Consider the following 25000-nt stretch of genomic DNA (forward strand, 5'->3'; position numbering starts at 1 on the left):
GGGAGACGTCTAAGTAGAAAGAATGGGGGGCAGGGGGAGACTAAGTAGAAAGAATTGGGGGGAGGGGGAGACGTCTAAGTAGAAAGAATGGGGGGGAGGGGGAGACGTCTGACTAAGTAGGAAGAATGGGGGGGAGGGGGAGACGTCTAAGTAGAAAGAATGGGGGGCAGGGGGAGACGTCTAAGAAGGAAGGATGGAGTGAGGGGGAGACGTCTAAGTAGGAAGAATGTGGGGGAGAGGGAGACGTCTAAGTAGGAAGAATAGGGAGGAGGGAGACATCTAAGTAGGAAGAATAGGGGGGAGAGGGAGACATCTAGGTAGGAAGGATGGGGTGAGAGGGAGACATCTAAGTAGGAAGAATGGGGGAGAGGGGGAGACATCTAAGTAGGAAGAATGGGGGGGAGAGGGAGACGTCTGACTAAGTGCCCACTGATACCAATTATTTGAAGGGGCAGTACATAAACAGGTGACCACTAAAGAGACACAGAGGGATAAAGACTGGGTGAACGCTCATGGGGTGGTGCGGGAAGCGATTCCATTCTGGGTGCAGTGTGCGCAGAATTATTTCTAAATGTTTAAAAGATAAATGCATGAACGAACGAATGAAGGAGGGGAAGGAGGAAGGAAGAAATAATGGAAAAAATGTAGGACGCAAAAAGAAGGAAGGAAGGAAGGAACAGAAATGCGCTTAACAAATGTGAAACAATCGACCAAACGATTTTTTTTTTCCCGTTTTGTATCCAGCTTAAGAGGAGGAAAATAAGTGCAGTTGAATACACAGAGCAAACCTGGTTAGTTTATCAATTTTTTTACAACTAATGATTATTCTCTCTCTCTCTCTCTCTCTCTCTCTCTCTCTCTCTATATATATATATATATATATATATATATATATATATATATATATATATATATATATATATATTATGTGCCTTACTGTGAATAATCAATGATCATTCTGCATTTCTGCAAAATAATTAATAATTTCGATCGTTTGACAGAAAATGTGTTTTTCTGTCAGAGTTGAGTGCCAGCTGACACCAACCGATATCGCGAACTTTTCTCTCCTTCCCACTTTTCATGTGCAAGGCTTTTCCCCTTTATAAGACGGGGGACGTACTGCACTCGGAGGCACCGCAGCAGAATCGGTAGGACGTTCACCAGTGTTCACCAGTGGATCTGGGTTCGAGACCGTTGGCCATGTGTTGTTGTCCTAGCGGAAAGGCGTTTTTGTTTGTGTGTGTGTGTGTGTGTGTGTGTGTGTGTGTGTGTGTGTGTGTGTGTGTGTGTGCGTGTTCGTTCTTTGGTTTAACGACTTTTCACTGTAAGTGATATTAGACGAGGGTAGGAAAAAAAATCGAGTGGAGGGGGGGTGGAGGAGAGAAATTACTGTGTACGCATGCGAGTAAGTGAAAGTGTGTGTGTGTGTGTGTGTGGGGGGGGGGGGTGTATGTGTGTGTGCGCGCGCGCGCACGCGCGCGTATTTGTGTGCGTGTGTGCGTGTGTGTTGTTGCTGTTGATGTTGTTGTTTGTGTGTTGTTGTTTTTCTTGCTTTTTTTTTTTCAAACATATATATTTCTTCACATTCGCTCGTCTATCTGTCTGTAAGTACTTCAACTGCTCTGCAGACTCACAAGCACACAAGCTGAAATTTGACACACTGGCTTACTACTAACCTCTCCTGGTTTCGACACAAAACTGGAACGAACCAGGAGCAAAACTAAGAAATTAAAAAAAACAAAACACGTAAATTAAAACCCAAACCAGGGTCGGATGACTCCGAGATGCAGACCGCTGGTTTTGATGGCAGTGAAGTAATAACTCTCGAGTTCTGAGGTAAAAGGTATGGAGACTGCGCGTTGATATCTGTACGTGGGCAAATAGTAACTTTTGTTTTTAATGTCGTCGTCATTGTTTCTTTATTTTGAGAATGTGGGGTGGGTGTGTGTGGGGGGGTGGGGGTGGGGTGGGGAGGGGGGTATGCGATTGTGTGTGTGTGTGTGTGTGTGTGTGTGTGTGTGTGTGTGTATGTTTGTGTGTGTGTGCTTGGTTGGGAAGGGCAATTAAAATTTAATTACTCATGCCTAACCTCCATCACCTTTGCTACAATAGAAACAACAAAACACGATAAACCAAACTATGGTGCGTGTTCCGATAATAATAATGATGATGATGATGACGATGACAAGAAGAAGAAGAAGGAAAAGAAAAAGAAGAAATTGTACTTATATTTGTTTGTATTTATATTTGTGGGGTTTTTTGTTTGTTTGTTTGTTTTTTGGTTGTTTTTGTTGTTGTTTTGTTTTGTTTTGTTTTTGTTTGTTTGTTGTTGTTGTTGTTGTTGTTTTTTTTTGTTTTTTTTTGTTTTTGTTTTTGGTCACAACAGATTTCTCTGTGTGAAATTCGGGCTGCTCTCCCCAGGAAGAGCGAGCGCGTCGCTACACTACATGCGCCACCCTTCGTGTGCGTGCAGTTTTTTTTATTTGTTTTTCCTATCGACCGAAATTCCCCGAATTAATAATAAAAAGCTCGTAGAAAGCTCGCCTGCACTGGGAGTTCGAACTATATCATGTCTACCCGTTTCTAAATCATCACTTATCTAATTTTCCACAATAAGAAGCAACATTCTGTAATGGTTTTCATCGCTCTCGTGACAATCGAGTTCAATTTGAAGTCCATACTATTGTAAAAAAACAAAACAAAAACAAAAAAAATACAGTGAATATTTTAGATTCGCCATAGCAGCGTTGAAAGATCTGAAACTGAAGATGCGCCACTGCTCGCTCGAAGCTCAGAATTGACGAAGAACGAGTTGGGTCGCAAGCACTGGCTTTTTTTCTGTTGATTCCAATACGTAATCGGTGTGTGCGGGTGTGTGTGTTTATGTGTGTGTGTGTGTGTGTGTATGCGTGTGTGTGTGTGTGTGTGTGTCTGTGTCTGTGTGTACTTGCGTGTGTGTGTGTGTGTGTGTGCGTGCGTGCGTGTGTGCGTGCGTGTGTGTGTGTGTGTGTGTGTGCGCGCGCGCGCGTGTGTGTGTGTGTGTGTTTGGAAGGTTTGAGGGAGGGCGACTTACGAGTATCCACGCCCGCGCGTCAGTGGAAGCTCGCGACAGCTGATTCTTTCTGTAAAATCTAATCAGATTTTTCATTTTGCCAGCATGGTCATTGTTATGAATACTATTATGATTATTATAACGATTGCTATCAATCTGAGGGTCCGGGTTTCGAATCTCAGTGACGGCGCCTGGTGGGTAAAGGGTGGAGATTTTTCCGAACTCCTCGGTCAATATATGTGCAGACCTGCTTTTGCCTGAACTCCCTTCGTGTGTATACGCAAGCAGAAGATTAAATACGCACGTTAAAGATCCTGTAATCCATGTCAGCGTTCGGTGGATTATGGAAACGAGAATATACCCAGCATGCACCCCCCCGAAAACGGAGCGTGGATGCCTACATGCAGGATAAAAACGGTCATACACGTAAAGGCCCACTCGTGTGCATACCTGTGAACGTGGGAGTTGCAGGCCACGATCGAAGAAGAAGAGATTACGATTATTAACATGATCATGATGATGATTATTATCATCGTCATCATATTACTATCATTATTCATTTCTCTCTCTCTCTCTCTCACCCTCTTCCGAGACCGCCAAACCGTCTGGAGATTTTGATTCAAAAAGATGTTCTGATTCTGGTGGTGAAAACATCAACAACAACAACAACCAGACACAAGTTTCAGTTTCAGTTTCACTTTCTCAAGGAGGCGTCACTGCGTTCGGACAAATCCATACACGCTACACCACATCTGTTGAGCAGATGCCTGACCAGCAGCATAACCCAACGCGCTTAGTCAGGCCTTGAGTGCATGCTTACATATTTGTGTACCTATGAAAGTGGATTTCATTTTATGTAATTTCGCCAGAGGACAACACTCTCGTTGCCATGGGTTCCTTTTCAGTGCGCCAAGTGCGTGCTGCACACGGGACCTCGGTTTATCGTCCCATCCGAAAGACTAGACGCTCAGTTTGATTTTCCAGTCAAACTTAGGAGAAAGGGCGAGAGCGGGATTCGAACCCACACCCTCACGGACTCTCTGTATTGGCAGCTGAGCGTCTTAACCATTCTGCCACCTTTCTCTCAGACACAAACTCTGATGAACTAACACCTCCCACTGAGGCCAGGAGCGTGCTCCATACCGAACCGGGTCAACTGATCACGTGGCTTCACTGATTTACATACCTTGTTATTACATAACTGCACACCTTCTCCAGCGACAAGAACTCGGAAATCTGATCGAAGCAAGTTTCAGTTTCATTGCGTGTGTTAAAGCGCGTGGACGTATCCGTCATTAAACGCTACACTAACTGTGCTGTAAAAAATAATGAAAAAAAAAAAAAAAAGAATAAAAATAAATAAATAAACACAATAAACGATGACGTAAGATGTATAAGGACAGCGCAATAAGGTGCGCAAGTTTTCACTCTCGCTTTTTTTCTTCTTTTTTTTTTTTTTACTCCAGTGTCTCCAACAATGCCAACACACCTTTACTGAGAGCGTGTGAAGTGGTAACAATAGAATGCATACACTGCAGCCGCCCCGGCCCTGTGATCAATGAACCTGCTCATGAATACCCCACATCCATCCCCCGCCCACCCCACCCCACACCGCCACCACCACCACAACCCTCACGCCTCCCGCCCTCTAATCATCTGGAGCCAGTTGCATTGCTCGGACGGAAGAGCCTAGTATGGTCGTAACCCGCTACTTACTGTGTGTAGTATGGAACTGACCAATGGCGTAGTACGGTCAACGTAGGCATTTAATCACGTGTAACTGTCAAAAAGTTAGAACCAAGCAATGCAGCTGGCTCCTGATCTATCTCCATTCCCATTCCACTTTGAGGGAAGAAACCACGGCCACGGGATATGTCGCTTGAAATTTGCCAGTGACAGTTTCGGTTTCAGTTTCTCAAGGAGGCGTCACTGCGTTCGGACAAATCCATATACGCTACACCACATCTTTTAGGCAGATGCCTGACAGCACCATAACCCAACACGCTCAGTCAGTCCTTGAGTGCATGCTTATTTATCTGTGTACCTATCAGTATGGATTTTTACATAATTTTGCCAGAGGACAACACTCTCGTTGCCATGGGTTCTTTTCCAGTGCGTCAAGTGCGTACTGCACACGGGACCTCGGTTTATCGTCTCACCCGAAAGACTAGACGCTCAGTTTGATTTTCCAGTCATACTTGGGAGAAAGGGTGAGAGCGGGATTCGAACCCAGACCCTCACGGACTCTCTGTATTGGCAGCCGAGCGCCTGAACCATTCTGCCATCTTCCTCAGCGAATAGCAAAGCTGAAATAATTGTCACACACACCAGATAAAAACCGGGAGGTAGTGCAACAACTACAATGTATTAGGAATGCGTGGCAAAAACACAACATAATACCAAGCCGCGCAACACATCACCATGCAACTCATGCCATGCTGTGCCATGCCATGCCAGTGCTTTTCAATGCCACACACAATATAAATCCCACAAACTGTCACACACACACAAAAAAGAAAAAAACATAAGTTACTGTTCATTACGAATAACACGCCTAAACAGTCCCTATCTCGGTGGCCAGCTTCTCAGAACAAACAGCTGTGGAAATCCAAACACAAACCACGATTTTCCGAACCCGGCACAACGTGTGAAGGCAGCGACAAACTGGACCTCCGGATATTTGTACAGTCGTCGTCAAAATCGATCAGTACTCTAACGCTTCCGTCCCCAAAACCTCATCTATTCTATGCCCCTCTGGGGGAAGAACGTCGGTGGGTTCTAGCCTGGCGCGGGTATTTCCTGGTTTGTTTGGTTTTTTTTCTTCTTCGTTGTTGTTTGTTTGGTGTTGTTTTTTACGTCTGATCGGGGAACATCTTTGCCTATTTTCTTGATTCAGTTATTATGGGGGGCGGGGGGGTCTACGTTTTATTTAATTATTAAAGTATGCTGGTTATATTATATGCTTAAGGGCCGAAACACTAGACTGAGGGGTGGCTTCTTCTCTGAAGACCTTGTACTGTCCAGCTCTCCCTAGAGCTTCTTATCACACTGCTGGTTATACTATATGCATCAGAGAACAAGACAACGCTAATACACCAATACAGCCTTTCCGAAGAAGAACCCACGGGAACAACAGGTTTGTCCCTGGCTAAAATGTAAATGTGTGTGTGTGTGTGTGTGTGTGTGTGTCTGTGTGCCCGCGCGCGCACGGGGAAGGGGAGCGGGGTCGGGGTTGTGTTTATGTACATGTAGTTAATCATCACAGCTTTTCTTTGCATGCTTTCTTTTTTCGAATATTTTCTTCTTGCTGATGCAGCATACAAGCGAAATATATTTGTCTGACATTATCGCTTCACATAAATTTTAACCCTTTTTTTTCTTCTTTTTTTTATGTATGACCTTTTCAAAAACCCTGGAGATGTTAGCTGACTGTCAGAAACTATACTTCATTGCTTAGCGCGTCTGTGTGCGCGTGCATGATAATGTGTGTGAGGAGGGTTGGGAGGTGAGCGTATGCGTGTGCGTGCACGCGGGGTCAGTCAGTCAGTCAGTCGCCCAATAACCCTTGTGTCTCAGAATCCATTGTTGTATGATTCGTCAAAAGCATTTTGGTTTTAATCTGCTGTATCAATCTGCGATCTAATAGGCAACAGTGGATGATAACATACACAGGCGTCGACTTCATTTACCAAAGGAATCCTATTTTCACTTCGCATTCAATCGCTTCACGTGAGCGCACGGGCTGATGAGCATATTATGTGTCTGTGTGTGCCTGCAAAGCTTGCTACGGTGCTTGCAAGATTGGGTTCATCAGCAGTTGTTCATATCGTCTGTGACTGTGACTTACGTGATGTTTTTATTTTGAATTTGTGTACCGACCAGGACAAAGTAGGAAGAACATTTGCTGTTCAGAATGTAGAAATAACATGGACAACCTCCTAAAAAAAAAATTAAAAAAAAACTATCGTGACTAATTCGCTTTATTCGGGACACCCTGATTCCCCAAGCAAAAGATCGTGCTAGGTGTTACTTCAGATGCTTCGTTTTCTTTAAGCCTTTCAAGTCTGGCCTTAAAACCCACCTCTTCCCAAAATAGCCTCCCTTCCCTGCCTCTTCCTTGTCTTCAGTTGTTTTTTTTTTTTGTTTTTTTTTTTGTTTTTTCAGTTTTAGAGTTATGCATGCGTGTAAATGACTGGTGTGAAAGTGCTTTGATTTGTCTCTGAACAAGATTCAGCGTTATATAGATATGATAATTATTATCATTATTATTATTATTATTTTCTTCAAGTTAATAAGTGAATGAACCTTCGTGTTTGGTTAATTCAGATGCCTCGTTTTCTTCAAATTGATAGGTGGATGAACCTTTCCCTTTACCAGCTTGCTCTAATAAAAGATCATCAAAATACATTTGAAGGCGTGGCGGGTGGGGGGGGGGGGCGGGGGGGGGACCCATCTCGGCAAATTAGTATTATAATGTGCGCAACAGAGCGCATCGTAAGCGCGTTGGGTTACGCTGCTGGTCAGGCATCTGCTTAGCAGATGTGGTGCAGCGTATATGGATTTGTCCGAACACAGTGACGCCTCCTTGAGTAACTGAATTGAACTGAACTGAAAAAAAAGAACGGTACTTCAAACAAAAATGAAGATAAAAAAAACAAACAAGACAAAGACAGAAAGAGACAACCAACTATTGGAATTGTATGAACTTGACAGCTGTTTTCTTTTTTTTTTCTGTTCTTAACAGTAAGCGTTGTGTATATATCTGTATCTACATAAATGTGTGTGTGTGTGTGTGTGTGTGTGTGTGTGTGTGTGTGTGTGTGTGTGTGTGTGTGTGTGTGAATATAAGTGTCTGTGAACAAATTTGCTCGATATGATTTCCTTCTCTTAATTTTTTTTTTTTTTTTTTTTTTTTTGATCAGCGTTATTTCTAAACCATGCCCCCCCCCCCCCCCCCCACCCCACCGCACACACAACTTATCGATGACAAGTCGCCGTGGCCATGCTGTCAGCGTCGGAGACTGATGACTGGACGACTGGAAGGATGCGTGTTGTTCGGTTGTTGGGTGTTTTGTTGTTTTTGTTATTTTTTATGTTTGTGCTATTTTTGATGGTGATGTTTCTGTTTGTTTATTTGTTGTTGTTGTTGTTGGTGGTGGTGGTGGTGGTGGTGGTGGTGTGTGTGTGTGTGTGTGTGTGAGTGTGTCTGTGTGTGTGTCTGTGTCCGTGTGTGTCTGTTGTTTGTTTTTTTGTTGTGCTGGTGGTGGTGGTGGTGGTAATGCAACTTAAGTGAATTATTTTACTGTGCGGTTTCCGCAAACAAAACCCATATTCATCACTTTCATCATCATCATCATTTGGCATATTTCAGAAAAGGAGAAACACAGAAGAAAAATACTGTGCTGCGGTGGCAATTAAAAACAACGAAACAGACAGATAATCATTTACACTTACAACAACAAAAACGCCACAAAAAAGTTTATACCTCGATTAATAAATAAATAAATAAACTAAATCAGTAAACAGATATTCTGACCATAGTAATGAAGTCGATCCCATAAACTATAGAAAAGAGAAAGAGGAATGATTAAGAAGGAAGCAAAGTAATTTATACAGATTGATAAGGACAAGGATTAAGAAAACTAATCGTAAAAAAAAATCGTCGCGTCTTAAAAAAATAAACAAAATAATAATAATAATAATAATAATAATATGATGATGATGATCATAAGATCTGATGATGATCAGATGATCTGATGATGATCAGATGATCTGATGATGATCAGATGATCAGATGATGATCAGATGATGATCATGATGATGATGATCATGATGATGATGATAAAAAGACTCCCACTTCAATCCTGCCTTTCTCCTTCAGCACTGACCCCTGCACCCCCACCCCCACCCCACTCCCCCAAAAAAGCAGAACAACACCAACAACAATAACAACAACAAATAAGTATAAGATATCCCAAAAAGAAAAAAAAAATGTAAACCCAGTCACAGGCTCAAAATCGTCACATTGCTTACCACTCAGCCGACCGCTAGGGCCGTGTTTAGGGCTGACACCACGTTACAATTAAACTAACTACAGAAATGAAATAAACTAAAAACGAAGTCAAGCTCAATCATAATAAAATACTGCGTAATACGACAACGATAGTAGTGGTAGAATTTAGTCGCAGTAGCGGTTAATAGTGATAATAGTACAAGTAATAATAGTAAGAACAACAAACAAGATCAACAACAACAACAACAACGGCAATAATAATGATGATAACAACAACAACAACAACAATAACAATAATAATAATAATAATATTATTATTATTATTATTATTATTATTATCATTATCATTATTATGTAATGATGGTGATGATAATAATAATGATGATGATAAAAATGACAACATAACAACAACAATAATAATAATGATAATAATAATAATGATGATGATGATGATGATAAGAAGAATATGATTATTATTATCATCATCATCATCATCATTACCATTGTTATCATTATTACTATCATTATCATCATCATCAACAGGCTAAATGTCCCATTGCCTTTTACAACCAACGGGGGTCAGTGAATTCATCATATTCACTGCCTAGTGCTCAGCATACATAGGCAGGCGGGGCCCAATCCTCTCCTTCCGCCGTTTGAACCTTTTCCCCAACCGAAGTCAGGCGGACCAACCCATTCACACACCTGGGTGGAGTACAGAAATTCCGAGTGTGATGCTTTTCCCCCAAGAACACAACAGCAGCGCACTGAAACGGGGGCCTCGAACCCTGGTAACTGGTGAACACTGGATCTGGTCTAACTGTCTGACCAATTCGACCACGATGCTTCTCAATAATGACAGTTAGTGACAATGGTTAACCGCACCATTCCAAACGCTGCAAATCAACCCAAGCTTTTTCTCTCTCTCAAAAACCATTCAGCATCTTCTTAACACGTCGCTGGAATCAGGGTTAACCCCAACTCTGTGTGTGTGAGGTGGGGGACGGGGGGGGGGGGGCGTGGTGGGGGAAGTTCTGTTTTTCCTTCAAGGCACGTGTGTTCGTGTGTATAATTCTTCCGAGGGATGCTTTTTGTGTCTGTGAGAAGCACATAATGTATGCATACCACCGTGTGTGTGTGTGTGTGTGTGTGTGTGTGTGTGTGTGTGTGTGTGTGTGTGTGTGAATAAACTATCATGGTGGGCCCTGGATATGACTTCTTTTTTGTTGTTGGTGGTGGTGGTTTTGCTGGTATATGTATCGGTGAAGGGTTCGGCCAGGATGTCTGTGAAACTGCACACTGATGCTTGTGTGTGTGTGTGTGTGTGTGTGTGTGTGTGTGTGTGTGTGTGTGTGTGTGTGTGTGTGTGTGTGTGTGTGCGTGTGCGTGTGTGTGCGTGCGTGCGTGCGTGTGTGCGTGTGTGTGTCTGAGTGAGTATACGTACGCGTATGCGGGTTGTGCACGACTTCGCCCACTTTTATTTTTATTTGATTCCAGTCACTTGCCTTCTATGTATCTTCCATTTTAACTCTCTCCATACGAACGGCGAAAGAGACGACGTTAACAGCGTTTCACCCCAATTACCACCATCAAAATATTGCAAGTGGAAGGCTCTTATACTAAAAAAGGTGAAAGTTGACAAATAATACCACAATTCTGACGACGGAAGCTAAAGGTTGGGTCATTCAGACACCCACTGGACATCCGAGGAGAAGAGAGGACTGGCCGTACTGAGGGAGTTCATTAATCTGATGTACTTACCCGTTTGCTTTGTTGTTGTTGATGCTGTTGTTCATTTCAGTTCATTGCTTTTTACATACTTACGGTTCGCTGTCTACGGCTGACCAACGCGATGGGTCTATGAGTAAGTCAAGCATCTGCACGTGGTTGCTTTTTTTCCTTTTTTTTTCTTTTCCTTATTTTCATTCTTCCTTTCTTTTTCTTTTTTTAAAGTAGATGTAGTGTAGCGTGTATGGATCAGGGTGCACGCTTTGACGCCTTCTTGATACCACCGAAACCTCCTTCAGGGCAAGTCACTCTGTCGTCGCAAAGGCTAAAAAACCAGCCACAGTTTGCTCATTAGAACGCCGTCCCCTGAAAACCGTGTGTGTGCATTTCTGAGCGTAAGAACTACACGTCCCGTCAATACCAGGCAGGCAGGCGGTGGCCAAACGGTGAAGTGCACGACTATGAAGCAAATGTCCACAGGTTCGAATCCCATACACGGACTGGGATTTTTAACACCTCCACCCCACCCACCTTCGCCCCCCAACCCCCACCCCGACCCCCTCTTTCACTGGACCTTGTGCGGTGGTCTGCATGCTAGGCATTCGGAACTTTCGCCAGCAAAAGGGTTGTCCCTTGCAAAACTTCTGCAGAGTAATTGCTCATTGAAAGTAACGCAGACGGGCGCAATAGCCGAGTGGTTAAAGCGTTAGACTTTCAATCTGAGAGTCCCGGGTTCGAACCTCGGTAACGGCGCCTGGTGGGTAAAGGGTGGAGATTTTTCCGATCTCCCAGGTCAACATATGTGCAGACCTGCTTTGTGCCTGAACCATCTTCGTGTGTATACGCACGCAGAAAATCAAATCGCACGTTAAAGATCCTGTAACCCATGTCAGTGTTCGGTGGGTTATGGAGACACGAAAATACCCAGCATGCATGAACCACGACAGAGTCATCGGCAAGTCGATGTTGGTCGTACGGAAAGAAGAAGACACTTGCATACAGTAAAAAGGGTGGCGATGCACTGTGGAGAATCGCGCTCTCCTCGGGAATAGCAGCCCGAATTTCAAACGAAAAAATATGTTTTGTATTGATAATGATAACAATAATAATAATAATAATAATATTTATATAACGCTGAATCTTGTGCAGAGACAAATCAAAGCGCTTTCACACCAGTCATTCACAAGCATGCACAACTCTAAAACTGAAGAAGAAACTGAAGACAAGGAAGAGGCAGGTGAGGGAGGGAGGCTATCTTGTGAAGAGGTGGGTTTTAAGGCCAGACTTGAAAGAGCTGAGTGCGGAGACCTGAAGAAGCGAAAGAGGAAGTTCATTCCAAGTGCAAGGCCCAGAGACAGAGAAAGAACGGGCGTCCAACAGTGGAGTGTTTGAATCTGGGTATGCGTAAACATTGACGTGGTTGAGCATTTGTATGGTTTGACAGTCCTGATACGGCCCTGTGCGGTCGGCTGGACGATAAGCAACAAGAACAAGAACCTTCTTGGAAAAATACAGTGTGGCGAAGTGTGTGTGACAAAAAGTACACAATTCAACAGAATACTTAAAAGTATACCATGTGTTCCAAAAATGTATATTTCTTTTTGTTTGGTGACTGAAACAGACACATGCCGTGTGTTCTTGTATGCGCACAGGTGTGTGTATTTTGTATATGTGTGTGAGTGCGCGCACGTGCGTGCGTACGTGCGTGTGGTTTTTTTGTGTGTGTACATGCGTGCTTGTTTCATGCACACATAAACCTAGAACATGACGATGACATTGATCATTCAGTAAAATTTTCAAAAAAAACAAAAAAAACCTAACTTACTTGAGCAGAAACATCATTATACATAATTCATAAAACAATGCATAATGACAGGCATACAAAACCAAAAATTGCCAATGGGCACGTCACACGTCCAAGGACATTTCTCAGTAACACATAAAAATTTCCAGAAGGTGGGGATACTGTTGGGTTTGTTTTTTTCAGAAATAATCCTCTCCTCGGCATTTTCACGGGAGGATAGCCCCACCTGAGACATGATTCTGTGGATCTCAACACCAGAAGAGACAATGACACAAGTCTGACAGAACAGCGTTTAGGAAGGCAGATACATGAAAGACAGATGGAGACAGAGACAAACTGAGACAAGAGAAGACAAAATGAGACACAAAAAAATCTTTATTAACGAGGATTTTGTGGCTTTTTTGTTTGTTTGTTGTTGTTGTTTTTTACATGCCACTCTCGCCCACGAGGGTCCAAAGTGGAAAAAATAAGGGGGGCGGGGAGGGGTGGAGGGGGGGGGGGGGGACAGATTTTTACAAAAACAAAAACACACAAATGGATACGATCATAAACAAAGTTTTTTGTCTTTTTTTTTTCTTTTTTGTTTTTTTTTGGGGGGGTAATATAAAACGAAGTTTGCCATAATTCTTCAAAAAGTATATGAGTAAACGTCCACACGAAGATTTGAATGTGTGTGTGTGTGTGTGTGTGTGTGTGTGTGTGTGTGTGTGTGTGTGTGTGTGTGTGTGTGTGTGTGTGTGTGTGTGTGTGTGTGTGTGCGAGAGAGAGAGAGAGAGAGAGAGAGAGAGTTGAAACGAAAATGATTTCATTCAGAAGACCATCGGCCCGTTCTGAAGGGGTTTGGATAAGTATATCACTATACATAATCATGCACATCGATAATTATGTATACGTTTGAGCAGCACGCTTCCTTACAAGGCTACATATGTAGTAGCAAATTCCACGTTATCTCTTTGGGGGAAGATGAAAACAAAATGTTCAACCGGAGACAAGAAAGAGATAAGAAAGACAGACAGACATTAACAGAGACAGACACAATAACGCAGATAGACTGACATAAATGACACTACCGGCATTCTTCTTCGGGACATTCTCTCTGGCGTTTTCCAACGTTTCCTTCCTTTCTGGGGTAACTTTTCAAATTACAAGTTGCTTCTATCCAAACGGTACCAAAACATCCTCGACGGAACATGATCGATTCCACTGAGTTGCAGTGGGACTTTCATCAGAAAGTTCTAACTATTTCGGCCCCTTTCTCCCTCCTCCCTACCCTCCCCCCCCCCCCACCCCCCGTTCCTTTTACTCTGCCCCCACCTCTCCCCGGCTCCCCCCCCCCCCCCACCACCACCACCACTTCCACCTCCTTCCCCCCCGATGCATTGATCGGGTTACAAACTTTCTCTTCACTCTCTGCACATGGTGCAGACAGTACAGACGGACGCGGTGGAGTGTCGAAATACCCCTACAATGGTTCAGGGTTCTCCCCGCCACCCACTCCTCCCAAGACCCCCTCACCCACCCACCCCCCCAACCCCCTCTAGCTCTCCCTCCCCTTTTTCTTTTTTAATCTAAATTTCTGGTCTTCAAGGAGGAACTGACACTAGCATTATCCAGTGTTCAGAGTTTTAAAGCGATTCAAAACGCAACTTAAAGAGATAATAGATATACAGACAGACAAGTAGATAGATAGATAGATAGATAAACTGACTGATTGACTGATTGGTTGATATGTTTTTCTATGGGTAAAAATTGCGCACACAAAAAATCATATTACCTATGATTACCGAGATTTTTCCACGGCGGATCAATTTGGGCTTGTGTACGCGTGTGCATGAATTCGCACGTGCTTTGTGGTGTATCATAATATATAGACAAATATATATATATATATATATATATACACGCGCGTGTGTGTGTGTGTGTGTGTGTGTGTGTGTGTGTGTGTGTGTGTGTGTGTGTGTGTATCTCAGTGAGTAGTAAAGTTAACCTGGCCTATCTCTGATTGGATAAAGATTGATTAACAGTTATAAAACTGCCAATCTTGAAATTGGTGTGAATTTCACACAAAGGGATAATCTACATGTTCAGTAAACACATCACCTTCCGATCAAAAAACAAAGAGGGGGGAGGTGAAAAAATCATAACGACGAAGGCCAGTGCAGCGGTACCGGAGCGATGGCAAATAGCGATGCGACCGACTAGGAAGCAAGTGTATTTGTATTTGTATTTCTTTTTATCACAACAGATTTCTCTGTATGAAATTCGGGCTGCTCTCCCCAGGGAGAGCGCGTCGCTACACTACAGCGCCACCCCCCTTTTTTTGTTTGTTTGTTTGTTTGTTTGTTTCCTGCGTGCAGTTTCATTTGTTTTTCCTATCGAAGTAGATTTTTTCTACAGAGTTTTGCCAGGAACAACCCTTTTGTTGCTGTGGGTTCTTTTACGTGCGCTAAGTGCATGGTACACATGGGACCTCGGTTTATCGTCTCATCCGAATGACTTAGCGTCCAGACCACCACTCAAGGTCTGGTGGAGGGGGAGAAAATATCGGCGGCTGAGCCGTGATTCGAACCAGCGCGCTCAGATTCTCTCGCTTCCTAGGCGGACGCGTTACCTCTAGGCCATCACTCCACTTGAGTGTAGTTCGAGTCCCAACACACTGACCGTGATTTTTACTCCCCTCCTCCACCAGACAGTAAGCGGTGGTCTGGATGCTAGTCGTTCGGATGATACGATAAAACAACTTCCGCGTGCAGCCGGTACACTTAGCGCATGTGAAAGAAACCACGGCAACAAATAACAAATAGGTTGTTGTCAATGGCAAAATTGCGGGGGGGAAAAATACATGAAAACAGAGAGAGAGAGAGACTGACTGACACTGACTGACACAGGTTTAATTGTGAAGGCCACCGGCCCATACACAAAGGGGTGGGGGATACAATGGGGCAATTCGATCGCTCTTCACACACAAACACACACACACACACACACACACACACACACAAAAAAAAAAAAAAAAAAAAAAAAGAAAAAAAGGTGTACTGTACGTGAGTAGCCGATAACTGGATGAAAAATACATAGCATGTTCGTCCTCATCATGTTTATAGTTATACTAATTCATTCATTGTGTAAATTCGTCTCTAAATTTTAAGGCGTAATAGGTGTACATAGCAAGATTTCTCTGGGAGGTAACACATGGGGTTTGTAGAATAGGAAACAATGTATTGTCGTTGATATTTATAAACTCTAGAATATATTTCTGACGGATATGACCGTATTTAGGACACACAAAAATGAAATGGTATTCATCTTCCAGGGTGCCAGGACAAAACGGGCAGAAACGGTTTACATCCGCGTTCTGGAATCTTCTATTTATACCAAGCTCGTTTAGACCAAGTCGCAATCTTATCAAGGTATCTCTGAAACGTTTGATAGTGATATTGTCCAAGTAAAGTTCTGAATGAAAATCTGTTTTAAATGATCGATAAATAGAAAATCTGTCACTACTACAAAGTTTAGAAAACCAGTCCATTTTAAATTTGTCTATCAGTTTTTGTTTAAGAGAATTTAAGAAGGCGAATTCATTTTCAGTACCCTGGTTCATCCATACATCAGGGAAACCACACATCTCTAAGCATGCTTTAATTTTACCAAGCCAATTTTCTGACGTCTTGTTATTTCTGTCTAGAGAATTCTTCAGCATCGATTCAGCCTGTCTCGGAAATCGTGAAAGTGGCATCCTGGTCAGTTTCAACCAGTAGCGAACACATGATACAGTCGAGTCAATAAAGAGAGGATATCGACCGGTCTCTCCGTATACCATATAATTTGGTGTCTTGTTTGATACACTGAGTAATCTTTTGCATGCAAATAAATGCGCCGATTCAATGACGTCTACTTTAACTAAACCCCATATCTCCGCTGCGTACAGTAACATTGGTTTTACTTGTGCATCGAAAAGCTGAGAGAGAGAGAGAGAGAGAGAGAGAGAGAGAGTGGAAAATAACATTTAAAATATAGGTGGCGCCCAGACTGTGCCGATGCACTCCCTTCCCGTGGAAAGCAGCCCGGTTTTCACACAGAGAAATCCGTTGTTGCAAAAAAAAAAAAAAGTAATACAATACAATGTAATACAACACAATGTAATGCAATACAATGCAATGAAATGCAACTTAGACACTTCTTTTTGTCTTTACTCGACAGCAGATATTTGTGGTGTACAGCGCGCACGAATCAGTCCGCGGCGCGCATTAACACCTTGAAACTCAAAACTGGCGCTGAAACAGTGCCGGCGATACCATTAAGGGCACCATGCTGTCTCGGTACCTTCTGCATCCTCAAAGCCCGTCCTCTAATGGGGAAAACCTAACCACTCTTATATAATGGAAACAGAGCTCTTGTCTCTTCGTTCATCCCTCACACACATAATCACACGAGACTCAGAGACATGACCAGACTTTGTTTCTATGCAGACACAATCCTGTACGATGTGAAACTGGGCGAAGGAATTTAGCCAACGTTTTTGTTTGTACATTCTCATGTTGGTTATAGACTTAACTTACTAAGATTATTATCATTATTATTAATATCATCATCATCATTATCATTATTATTATTATTATTAGCATCATCATCATCATCATCATTCTTATCATCATTATCATTTTCATCATCATCATTATCATCATTGTTATTAGTTCGTATCATTATGCTTGTACATTTTGACATTGGTTATAGACTGAACTTCTGTTTCATTTTATTATTATTATTATCATAATTATTATTATAATAGTTGTCATTGCATTTTAAGCAGATAAATGAAAATTGGTTATTGTTACTGCGCGATCTTACTGATTCTAACAACAACAACAAAAAGTAATAAAAAGCCACTTAAGCCAGTAACAATTTTTGTTTGAATCTATCCAGATTTTTTTTTAATGTCAGATATAAACTGAAATAAGAATGGACTGGAATAGGGAGTAGTTTTTACTTCTTCCTTTTAGATATATATATATATATATATATATATATATATATATATATATATATATATATATATATATATAAGGGTCTACACGGGTTACTGTTGATAATAATAAATACCGTCAGTTAATAATAATTTCTAATATATTATCCGCTGCTTTCAGTTCAAAAAGGTGCGTATAAGATTATATCATATCTGGCTTGAATGATTATCTATTGCCCATTTTTGAGTAATGCAAATGCATTCTATCCACTAGCATTTGTGGAGTCACACAGAGAGAGAGAGTGACATACACGGGGCTTTTACATGAAAACGAGAAACAGACATACAGCCAGATAAAAGCAGACAGTGCGAGAGAGAGAGAGGCAGACAAATAGAGCCATAGACAGACAGACAGACAAATACCAAACCAGCCAACCAAAGAGTCAACTCACTCTTTTGAGGAAGTCTCCCGGCCGACATTGTGAAGATAACAGCAGCAGAATTTCTTCACCCTGGACACGCAGCCTCAGACAGTCATTCGAAGAGCCAGGAAACCTCAGTCAGGAAACTGACAGCGTCAACAGCAAAGGTATGCAGGCCGAGAGAGCGGCAAGTCAATTTCAGCGCTTTTTGACAGACAGGCGTGGCTTCCCCGACGCTCGTGCTGCACGTGCGGGCAGGCCAGCCAACGAGGGTGTGTGGGGCACGTGCTGACAAGTAGTCACACGACTCCGGTTGGCCAATCGGTTAGACGTCGTGATGTCAGCGCGGGAAGGGCGGGCCAGAAAGTGACAGCCGCCCTATTATGATGATGAGGTCGATCCGTGGAGTGCGAAAAGCTGCCTGATGGTGGGATGGCTTGGGAGGCTGAGTGTGTGTGTCTGTCTGTCTGTCTGTCCATGTGTGCGTGCATGTGTGGGTGGGTGGGGAGTTCAGTGGGAGGGAGGCCAGTATTGGTGATGATGGTCATTTTGCCAGTACCCTCTTGTCAGTTTCAGAGAGCAGCTGCCAGTTTCTGTGGACCAGCATTTCACTGTTACTGCTTTCATAGCAGTTCGATTTTGCTGTCCTTATGAATGTCCAAAGAATCAGCCATTAAGTTAATCGTGTTCTAAACAGTAGGTTTAGTTTGGGATCAGTCACTTTTTGTCATATAAATGGATCGGATTATTTTTTCTTAAAAAAAATAAAAGGAAACATATCCTTTCTTAACCCCATTCTATTTGTCAAACGTTCAGACCAGGCCATGCAGAAATTCTCCATATTTTCCATAGGTTAAACTGTGACGAAAAGAAGATATAGAAATGTGTCCAAAAACTGGAAATAGTGGGGGGCAGAGGAGTGAATTTGAGTTAGTATTTTGCACACGTCAGTGATAGGTTGTGAAGTCAGACTAAAACAGCAAAGCAAGGGTAACGAAATGTGTCATTGTGTCGCCGTGCGTTTCCGTGTTCTTGCAGCACTCGACGTCCATTTTGCTTTTCATTATATTCATGCATATGTATCAAACAAAACTTTGTGTTACCCATGTGTTGCAACTGACTTGAAAGTTGATTCCACGTAATCGGTCTGATTCTACTGTCCCTTTGCGCGCGCGCGTGTGTGTGTCTGTGTGCGTCTGTGTCTGTGTGTGTTAAAACAAAATATGGTGAACTAACTGAATTCACAAGACATTATCGGTAAATATCTAAAAATAATGGAAAGAGACATAAGTTCTCCCTCCCCTCCCATTCTCCTGCACCCCCACCCCCCCCCCATCCCCCTCATGCCCCCTACCATTTTGTTTGTTGCGTTTTGCTTTTTTTTTTTTTTTTTTTTTTTTTTTGATTAGGTCGGTGAGAGGGAAGTGGGGTAGGGAAGGAGATCCAGAGGATATGTTTAACGACAAATATGTACACACATGTGTACGAGAGTGCGCCGTGCGCACACTACGCACGCGCGCGCGCGCGCACACACACACACACACACACACACACACACACATTTTTGAACCACCGCTATCCCTCCCCCCCTTCTGATTGTGCAGAACCACAAGGACTTCGCGAAACAAAGTATTTCTGTAAATGTTTGTTGACTTTTTTTTTTTTCTTTTTTTTTTTTTTTTTTTTACTTTGCCTACAAATGCACTTACTGCATGTGTCTAATTTGCCGTTTACATTTAGTTTCATTTACCCTTGTTATTTCTTTACTTTTTATTTTATTAACCTTTGTTATGACAAAGGACGTCTGAAATATAAGTGACTTAGCACTGAAACAAACCAGCAACTTGCTGATGTACGTATGAAAGTTAAGTCGTGTCCAACTATGACCATCAGAACAGCAGAGGAGGCAACTGCTGTCCTGAATATTTGGGCTAGAATTTGATTTTTATGGAGAGTGTCTCGCCCAAGTTACATCCCACTCTCTCGGCCAAGAGGGTTTTAGGACAGTAGGCGATGGGATGGTTCCCAGAGGCCAACTACCACAAGGCTGTAGCACTAAGACCTAGTGCAGTCTTGCCTCCACGTTTAAGAGTCATAGTCCTTCACAAAAGACTAAGGTGTAAATGCAGTGGAGAAAACATTGATCATAGAGCTCTCACTTTGCTGTAAGCCCGACTGAAAGCTTATGTGATTACGAGCTGAGCGTTGGGCCTGTGCTTGTTGACATCTACATACTAATCATCGTTCTCTTGGTTCGTCCGGTAAAAACGAAATGTATTGCAGTGTAGTGATGTAGTATGTGAAGTGATGCAGTGATGTAGTATGTGAAGAGGTAACACGTCCGCTTAGGAAGCGCCGATATTTTCTCCCCCTCCACTAGACCTTGAGTGGTGGTCTGGACGCTAGTCGTTCGGATAAGACGATAAACCGAGGTCCCTTGTGCAGCATGCACTTAGCGCACGGCAACAAAAAGGTTGTTCCTGGCAAAACTCTGTAGAAAAAATCTACTTCGATAGGAAAAACAAATGAAACTGCACGCAGGAACAAAATAAGGGGGTGTGAGGGGTGGCGCTGTAGTGTAACGACGCGCTCTCCCTTGGGAGAGCAGCCCGAATTTCACACAGAGAAATCTGTTGTGATAAAAAGAAATACAAATAAATACAGAATAGTGTATTGTATTGTATTGTGTTATGTTTTGCTTCGTATTCCTCCGTGTGATGTTAGGGTTGCTGTCCTCGAGGACAACGCTTCTCGACGGTATAGCGCCACCCACACTTCTTTTCCCGTATTTCTATCAGCAAGTGAATCATTTTGTTTCTGCTCTCAAACTGGACTTTTCTTCACACAGACTGTTTTCAGGTACAACTCCTTTTGTTACCGTGTATTCTTTCACATCCGCTGGGTGCATGCTGCGTCGGTTTATCGTCTCATCCGAAAGATAAGGTACCCAGACCACCACTCAAGTTCTAGTGGAAGGGTGGATGGAGTAAGAATCCCGTTGATTACGTGGGATTCGAACCGCTGAAAAATCGCTTCCGAGTCGGGTGCAATACCACAAGGCCACTGCCCCAATCTATTGACAAACAAGTCAAGTAAACGTTCATATGATCCAAAGACTTGGCGAAAGAGCATTACGATTAATCATGTAGAATTTCGCTGTTGCCGCCGTCTTGAGATCCAAGACCAAGAACTGAGATAAAAGCAACACCCTTTTCCTGACGTTCCTGTCTTTTGAAACGGAATGGACAACACAGGACAAGGCGGGGTAGGAGTTGTGGCGAATCATTCTAATTATGTACAGTCCACAAAGAATAATAATAATAATAATAATAATAATAATAATAAAATAACAATGTAATAAAAGACTGCGCATTTTGGCGGGGAGCGGGGCTGCGCATGGATTGTAAATAATAAAACTGAATTTAAAAAAAAAAAAAAAACGCTGTGAAAGAAAAAAAACCTTCTCATTCTTTTTGTTATCATAATCATCATCATCATTACTCAGACAAAAACTATTTCTAATGCCGCAAACGTTAGAGAGCCAATTAGACTTAACGAAAGAACGATCACAAGGATAAAAGGGTCTGAATCTCGTTAAAAAAAAAAAAAAAAAAAGTTTAATAAAGGTTTCAAAAATAAAAATAAAAGCAAAACCCCAAAAAAGTTGTAATGAATGTAATAAAATATTCAGGTCGTTTCAGACAGGTTCTGATATTTTTATCTTTTTTTTTTTCTTCTTCTTCTTTTCATCAATTAACGCAGACACAAGTCATGTGTTCGTCGCCTTTACTTCACACTTCCAGTATCGTTTTGTCCTGTCGCGTGGCGTCCAGTAAGTTTATTAGCGTGCCACTATAGCAATGATAGAAGCGGCGCGCGCGCGCGCGCGCGTGTGTGTGTGTGTGTGTCAGTCTGTCTGTCTGGGTCTGGGTCTGGGTCTGTGTCTTTGTGTCTCTGTGTGTTTGTGTCTGTGTCTGTGTCTGGCTATGACAGTGGATGAGATTTTGAAATGGAATGCCTTAATAATGACTTCCGAAACAAGTCTTTGCCTCCAAAGTCGGTTTTAGGTGTGTTTTTTTTGTGGTTTTTTTAATATGCTCTAAGAAAACAGAAAAGGCTTTGTTAGATATAAGTATGTTTATTATATTTGCAAAAAACGAATGGTAGTTTGAAACATATTTGTGCTCTAATGATAATAATAATAATAATAATAATAATAATGATGATGATGATGATGATAATGATAATAACAATAATATGCAGGCTTATATAGCGCAGTACCCCCATCTCAAATGGGGCTCACCGCGCGCTTTACAATAAAATATACAAATTCAAGACTAAGGGACGTAAAAATATGTACAAATAAGATAAAATGAAATGAATAGATAAATAACTAGACATAGTCTCACATCACTTTTGCTAAAATATACATGTTTCAGACTATCTCACATCACACTGGCTAAAATTTACATACTTCACACAAAGTGACATAAAAATCTGTAAATCATCACAGGCAATATCACAGTCTCGCATCACATTGGCCCAAATCACAGAAAGATAAAAACATGTCACATTCACCCTCGTCAAAACATGCAACAAGGAACCAAGCCTCACTGAACCACACACACACACACACACACACACACACACAAAGCATCACAAATGCACACAAATCGACTCCAAAAGCACACCCAGCAATCAAATCTCAGCAAGCATATACAAACTGAAGAGATCAATTCAGAAAAACACAACATGAAAGGATGTTTTTTGAGTGCTCTCTTGAATGAGGGTGTTGGGGTATGAGTAATGTGTCAAGGCAGTGAATTCCACTGTTTTGGTGCAACAAAAGAAAAGGAACGTTCACCATAAGTTCTTGTGCGAACTCTTGGAATAGATAGTGTGCGCATGTCATTTGAAGAACGGAGTTGTCTCTATGGTGAATAGACAGAAAGTGGATCTGAAACACAGACAGAACAAGAATCAGTGAAGAAATCGTGACAAAAGACTGAGAGTTTGTATTGTATTCGCGCTTGAATGGGGAGTCAGTGAAGGGAAGCGAGTAGGGGGGTGATGTGCTGACGTTTCCTTGCCTTGAGTGTGAGTCGTGCTGCAGAGTTTTGAACTTTTTTAAGTTTGTCAACACAGTGTTTGGGGCAGTCAGCAAGAAGAGCGCTTCCATAATCTAACCTAGATAGGACAAAGGTTTAGTTACAGTGTTGAGTATTTGAATGTCTTATTTTGGGCGTGGAATTATTTGATAGTTGTCCTCCGTGCTCCAATAGAAGTGAAAGAATGAATATAACTTTAAACTAAAATAATTCTATAGGTAATGTAAAAATGTAAGGAAATACAAAGAAAGAATAAAAACAAGAAAGGACATGTGGATGTTGAGGAAAGTGGTCCTCACTGAAAAGACAGAGAGCAAGAAAACAAACCCTTCACCCTCCCACCCTACCCCCCGCAGCCCCCCACCCTCCACCCCCCAAACAAACAAAAGTAAGTAATTAATATTGTACAATATTGTAATATTGTACACTCACACACACACACACACACACACACACACACACACACACACACACACACACACACACACACACACACACACACACACACACACACACACACACACACACACCAGAACTGATAGAAACAGTCAAGGCTGGAAGAGAGCATTCCTACAGAAATAGTCTGGGTTTTTTGTTGTTGTTTTTGTTGTGTTTTTTTTTCTAATAAAGATTTATTCAAAATTTCTGACAATGCGGAAAAGGAACGGAATTTAAGACGGCGGGGGCAGCAAAACCGTACAACATTGATGCTTTTTCACCAAGTCTTGGTTACTATTTATTTATCTAATCATATGTCTTTTTATCTACTTAACCATTTATCTAATTGTTTTACTGAAAGTATATTGAAGCAGTAGCTTGATGGTAATGCGTCCGACCAGGAAGCGTTTGTCCCTCCACTGGTACTTGAATGGTGGACACACACACACACACACACACACACACACACACACACACACACACACAACGCCTCCTCTCAACCACTACCACCACCACCACACACCCCACCACCACCGCCACCCCCGACACACCCTACCTCCCTCCCCCCCCGCCCCCCCACACACACATCCACCATCACTACCACCAACCCCCTTCAACCTCAACCCCCGCTCAACCCTCAAAACCCCCATCTCGAAGTCTAAAAGGCCTGGGAATCCAAGCAGGTGTGCATGCTGCGCGCGCGCGTCATGGTGTATGAGAGACAGCGAGAGTGGTGTCCTGCCGCAACAGCAAGCAGCAGCAGCAGCAAGCAAGCAAGCAAGCAAGAAGCGCATCCCCCACCCCTACCCTCACCCCCACCTCCACCCCCCCATCCTATCCCATCCCATCTCATCCCATCCACTACACAACCAAAAAGCAAGCAAGCCGACGTAGTGGTGGGGGGGGGGGGGCAGAAATTGCAGCAGCCAGCCAGCTCGCTGCTGTGCTGACCAGAACAGACCCCCCCACCTCCTACCCCCTACCCCCACCCACCCCAACTCTCAACCCACAACCCCGCCCTACGTCTTCCCCTCCACCTACCCCTACCCCTCCTACCCCCCCCCCTCCTCCTCCACCCCCACATCCCCTCCCTCCCCCGAAGATGCTCTCACTGCCAAAGATTCGATCTCTGCAAGTTATGGCGCGACAAATATAACTTCCATCAACGTGGCTTGGCCCTCTTCAGAGGAGAAAGAAGGAAGGATGAGCGTAGGGGGCCTGGGGGTTGGGGGCAGCGGGAGGGGGAGGGGGAGGGGGTAGGACAGGCAGGGATGAGTAGTGATGGTAGGGGGGTGGGGGAGAGGAATGTGTGAGGGGCAGAAGGAGAGAGAGCGGGTGTGGCAAAGTGATACGAACCTTTCATCTTTCAATAAGAAGATAAGAAGATAAAAAATGTATTCATGTGGCTGGTACCATGAGTAGTAGTCTTCGATTTTACGTCTATCCACTCTAAGTGATATCTTCTCTTGCGT

The 25000-nt window shown here is 42.8% G+C and overlaps 1 protein-coding gene across 1 annotated transcript in view; it reads right to left on the reverse strand.

The window, feature by feature from the left end:
* LOC143283506 (nuclear receptor subfamily 2 group E member 1-like) overlaps positions 1 to 18065 on the reverse strand; it is a 65400-nt gene extending 47335 nt beyond the window's left edge. The window contains exon 1 of the mRNA XM_076589750.1: positions 18013 to 18065. Within this exon, the coding sequence (XP_076445865.1) occupies positions 18013 to 18040 (28 nt within the window). The 5' untranslated portion in view covers positions 18041 to 18065. The remainder of the gene's footprint in view (positions 1 to 18012) is intronic.
* Positions 18066 to 25000: the final 6935 nt, after the last annotated feature.

This window comes from Babylonia areolata, chromosome 6, assembly GCF_041734735.1.
Source record: "Babylonia areolata isolate BAREFJ2019XMU chromosome 6, ASM4173473v1, whole genome shotgun sequence".
Classification (NCBI taxonomy): domain Eukaryota; kingdom Metazoa; phylum Mollusca; class Gastropoda; order Neogastropoda; family Buccinidae; genus Babylonia; species Babylonia areolata.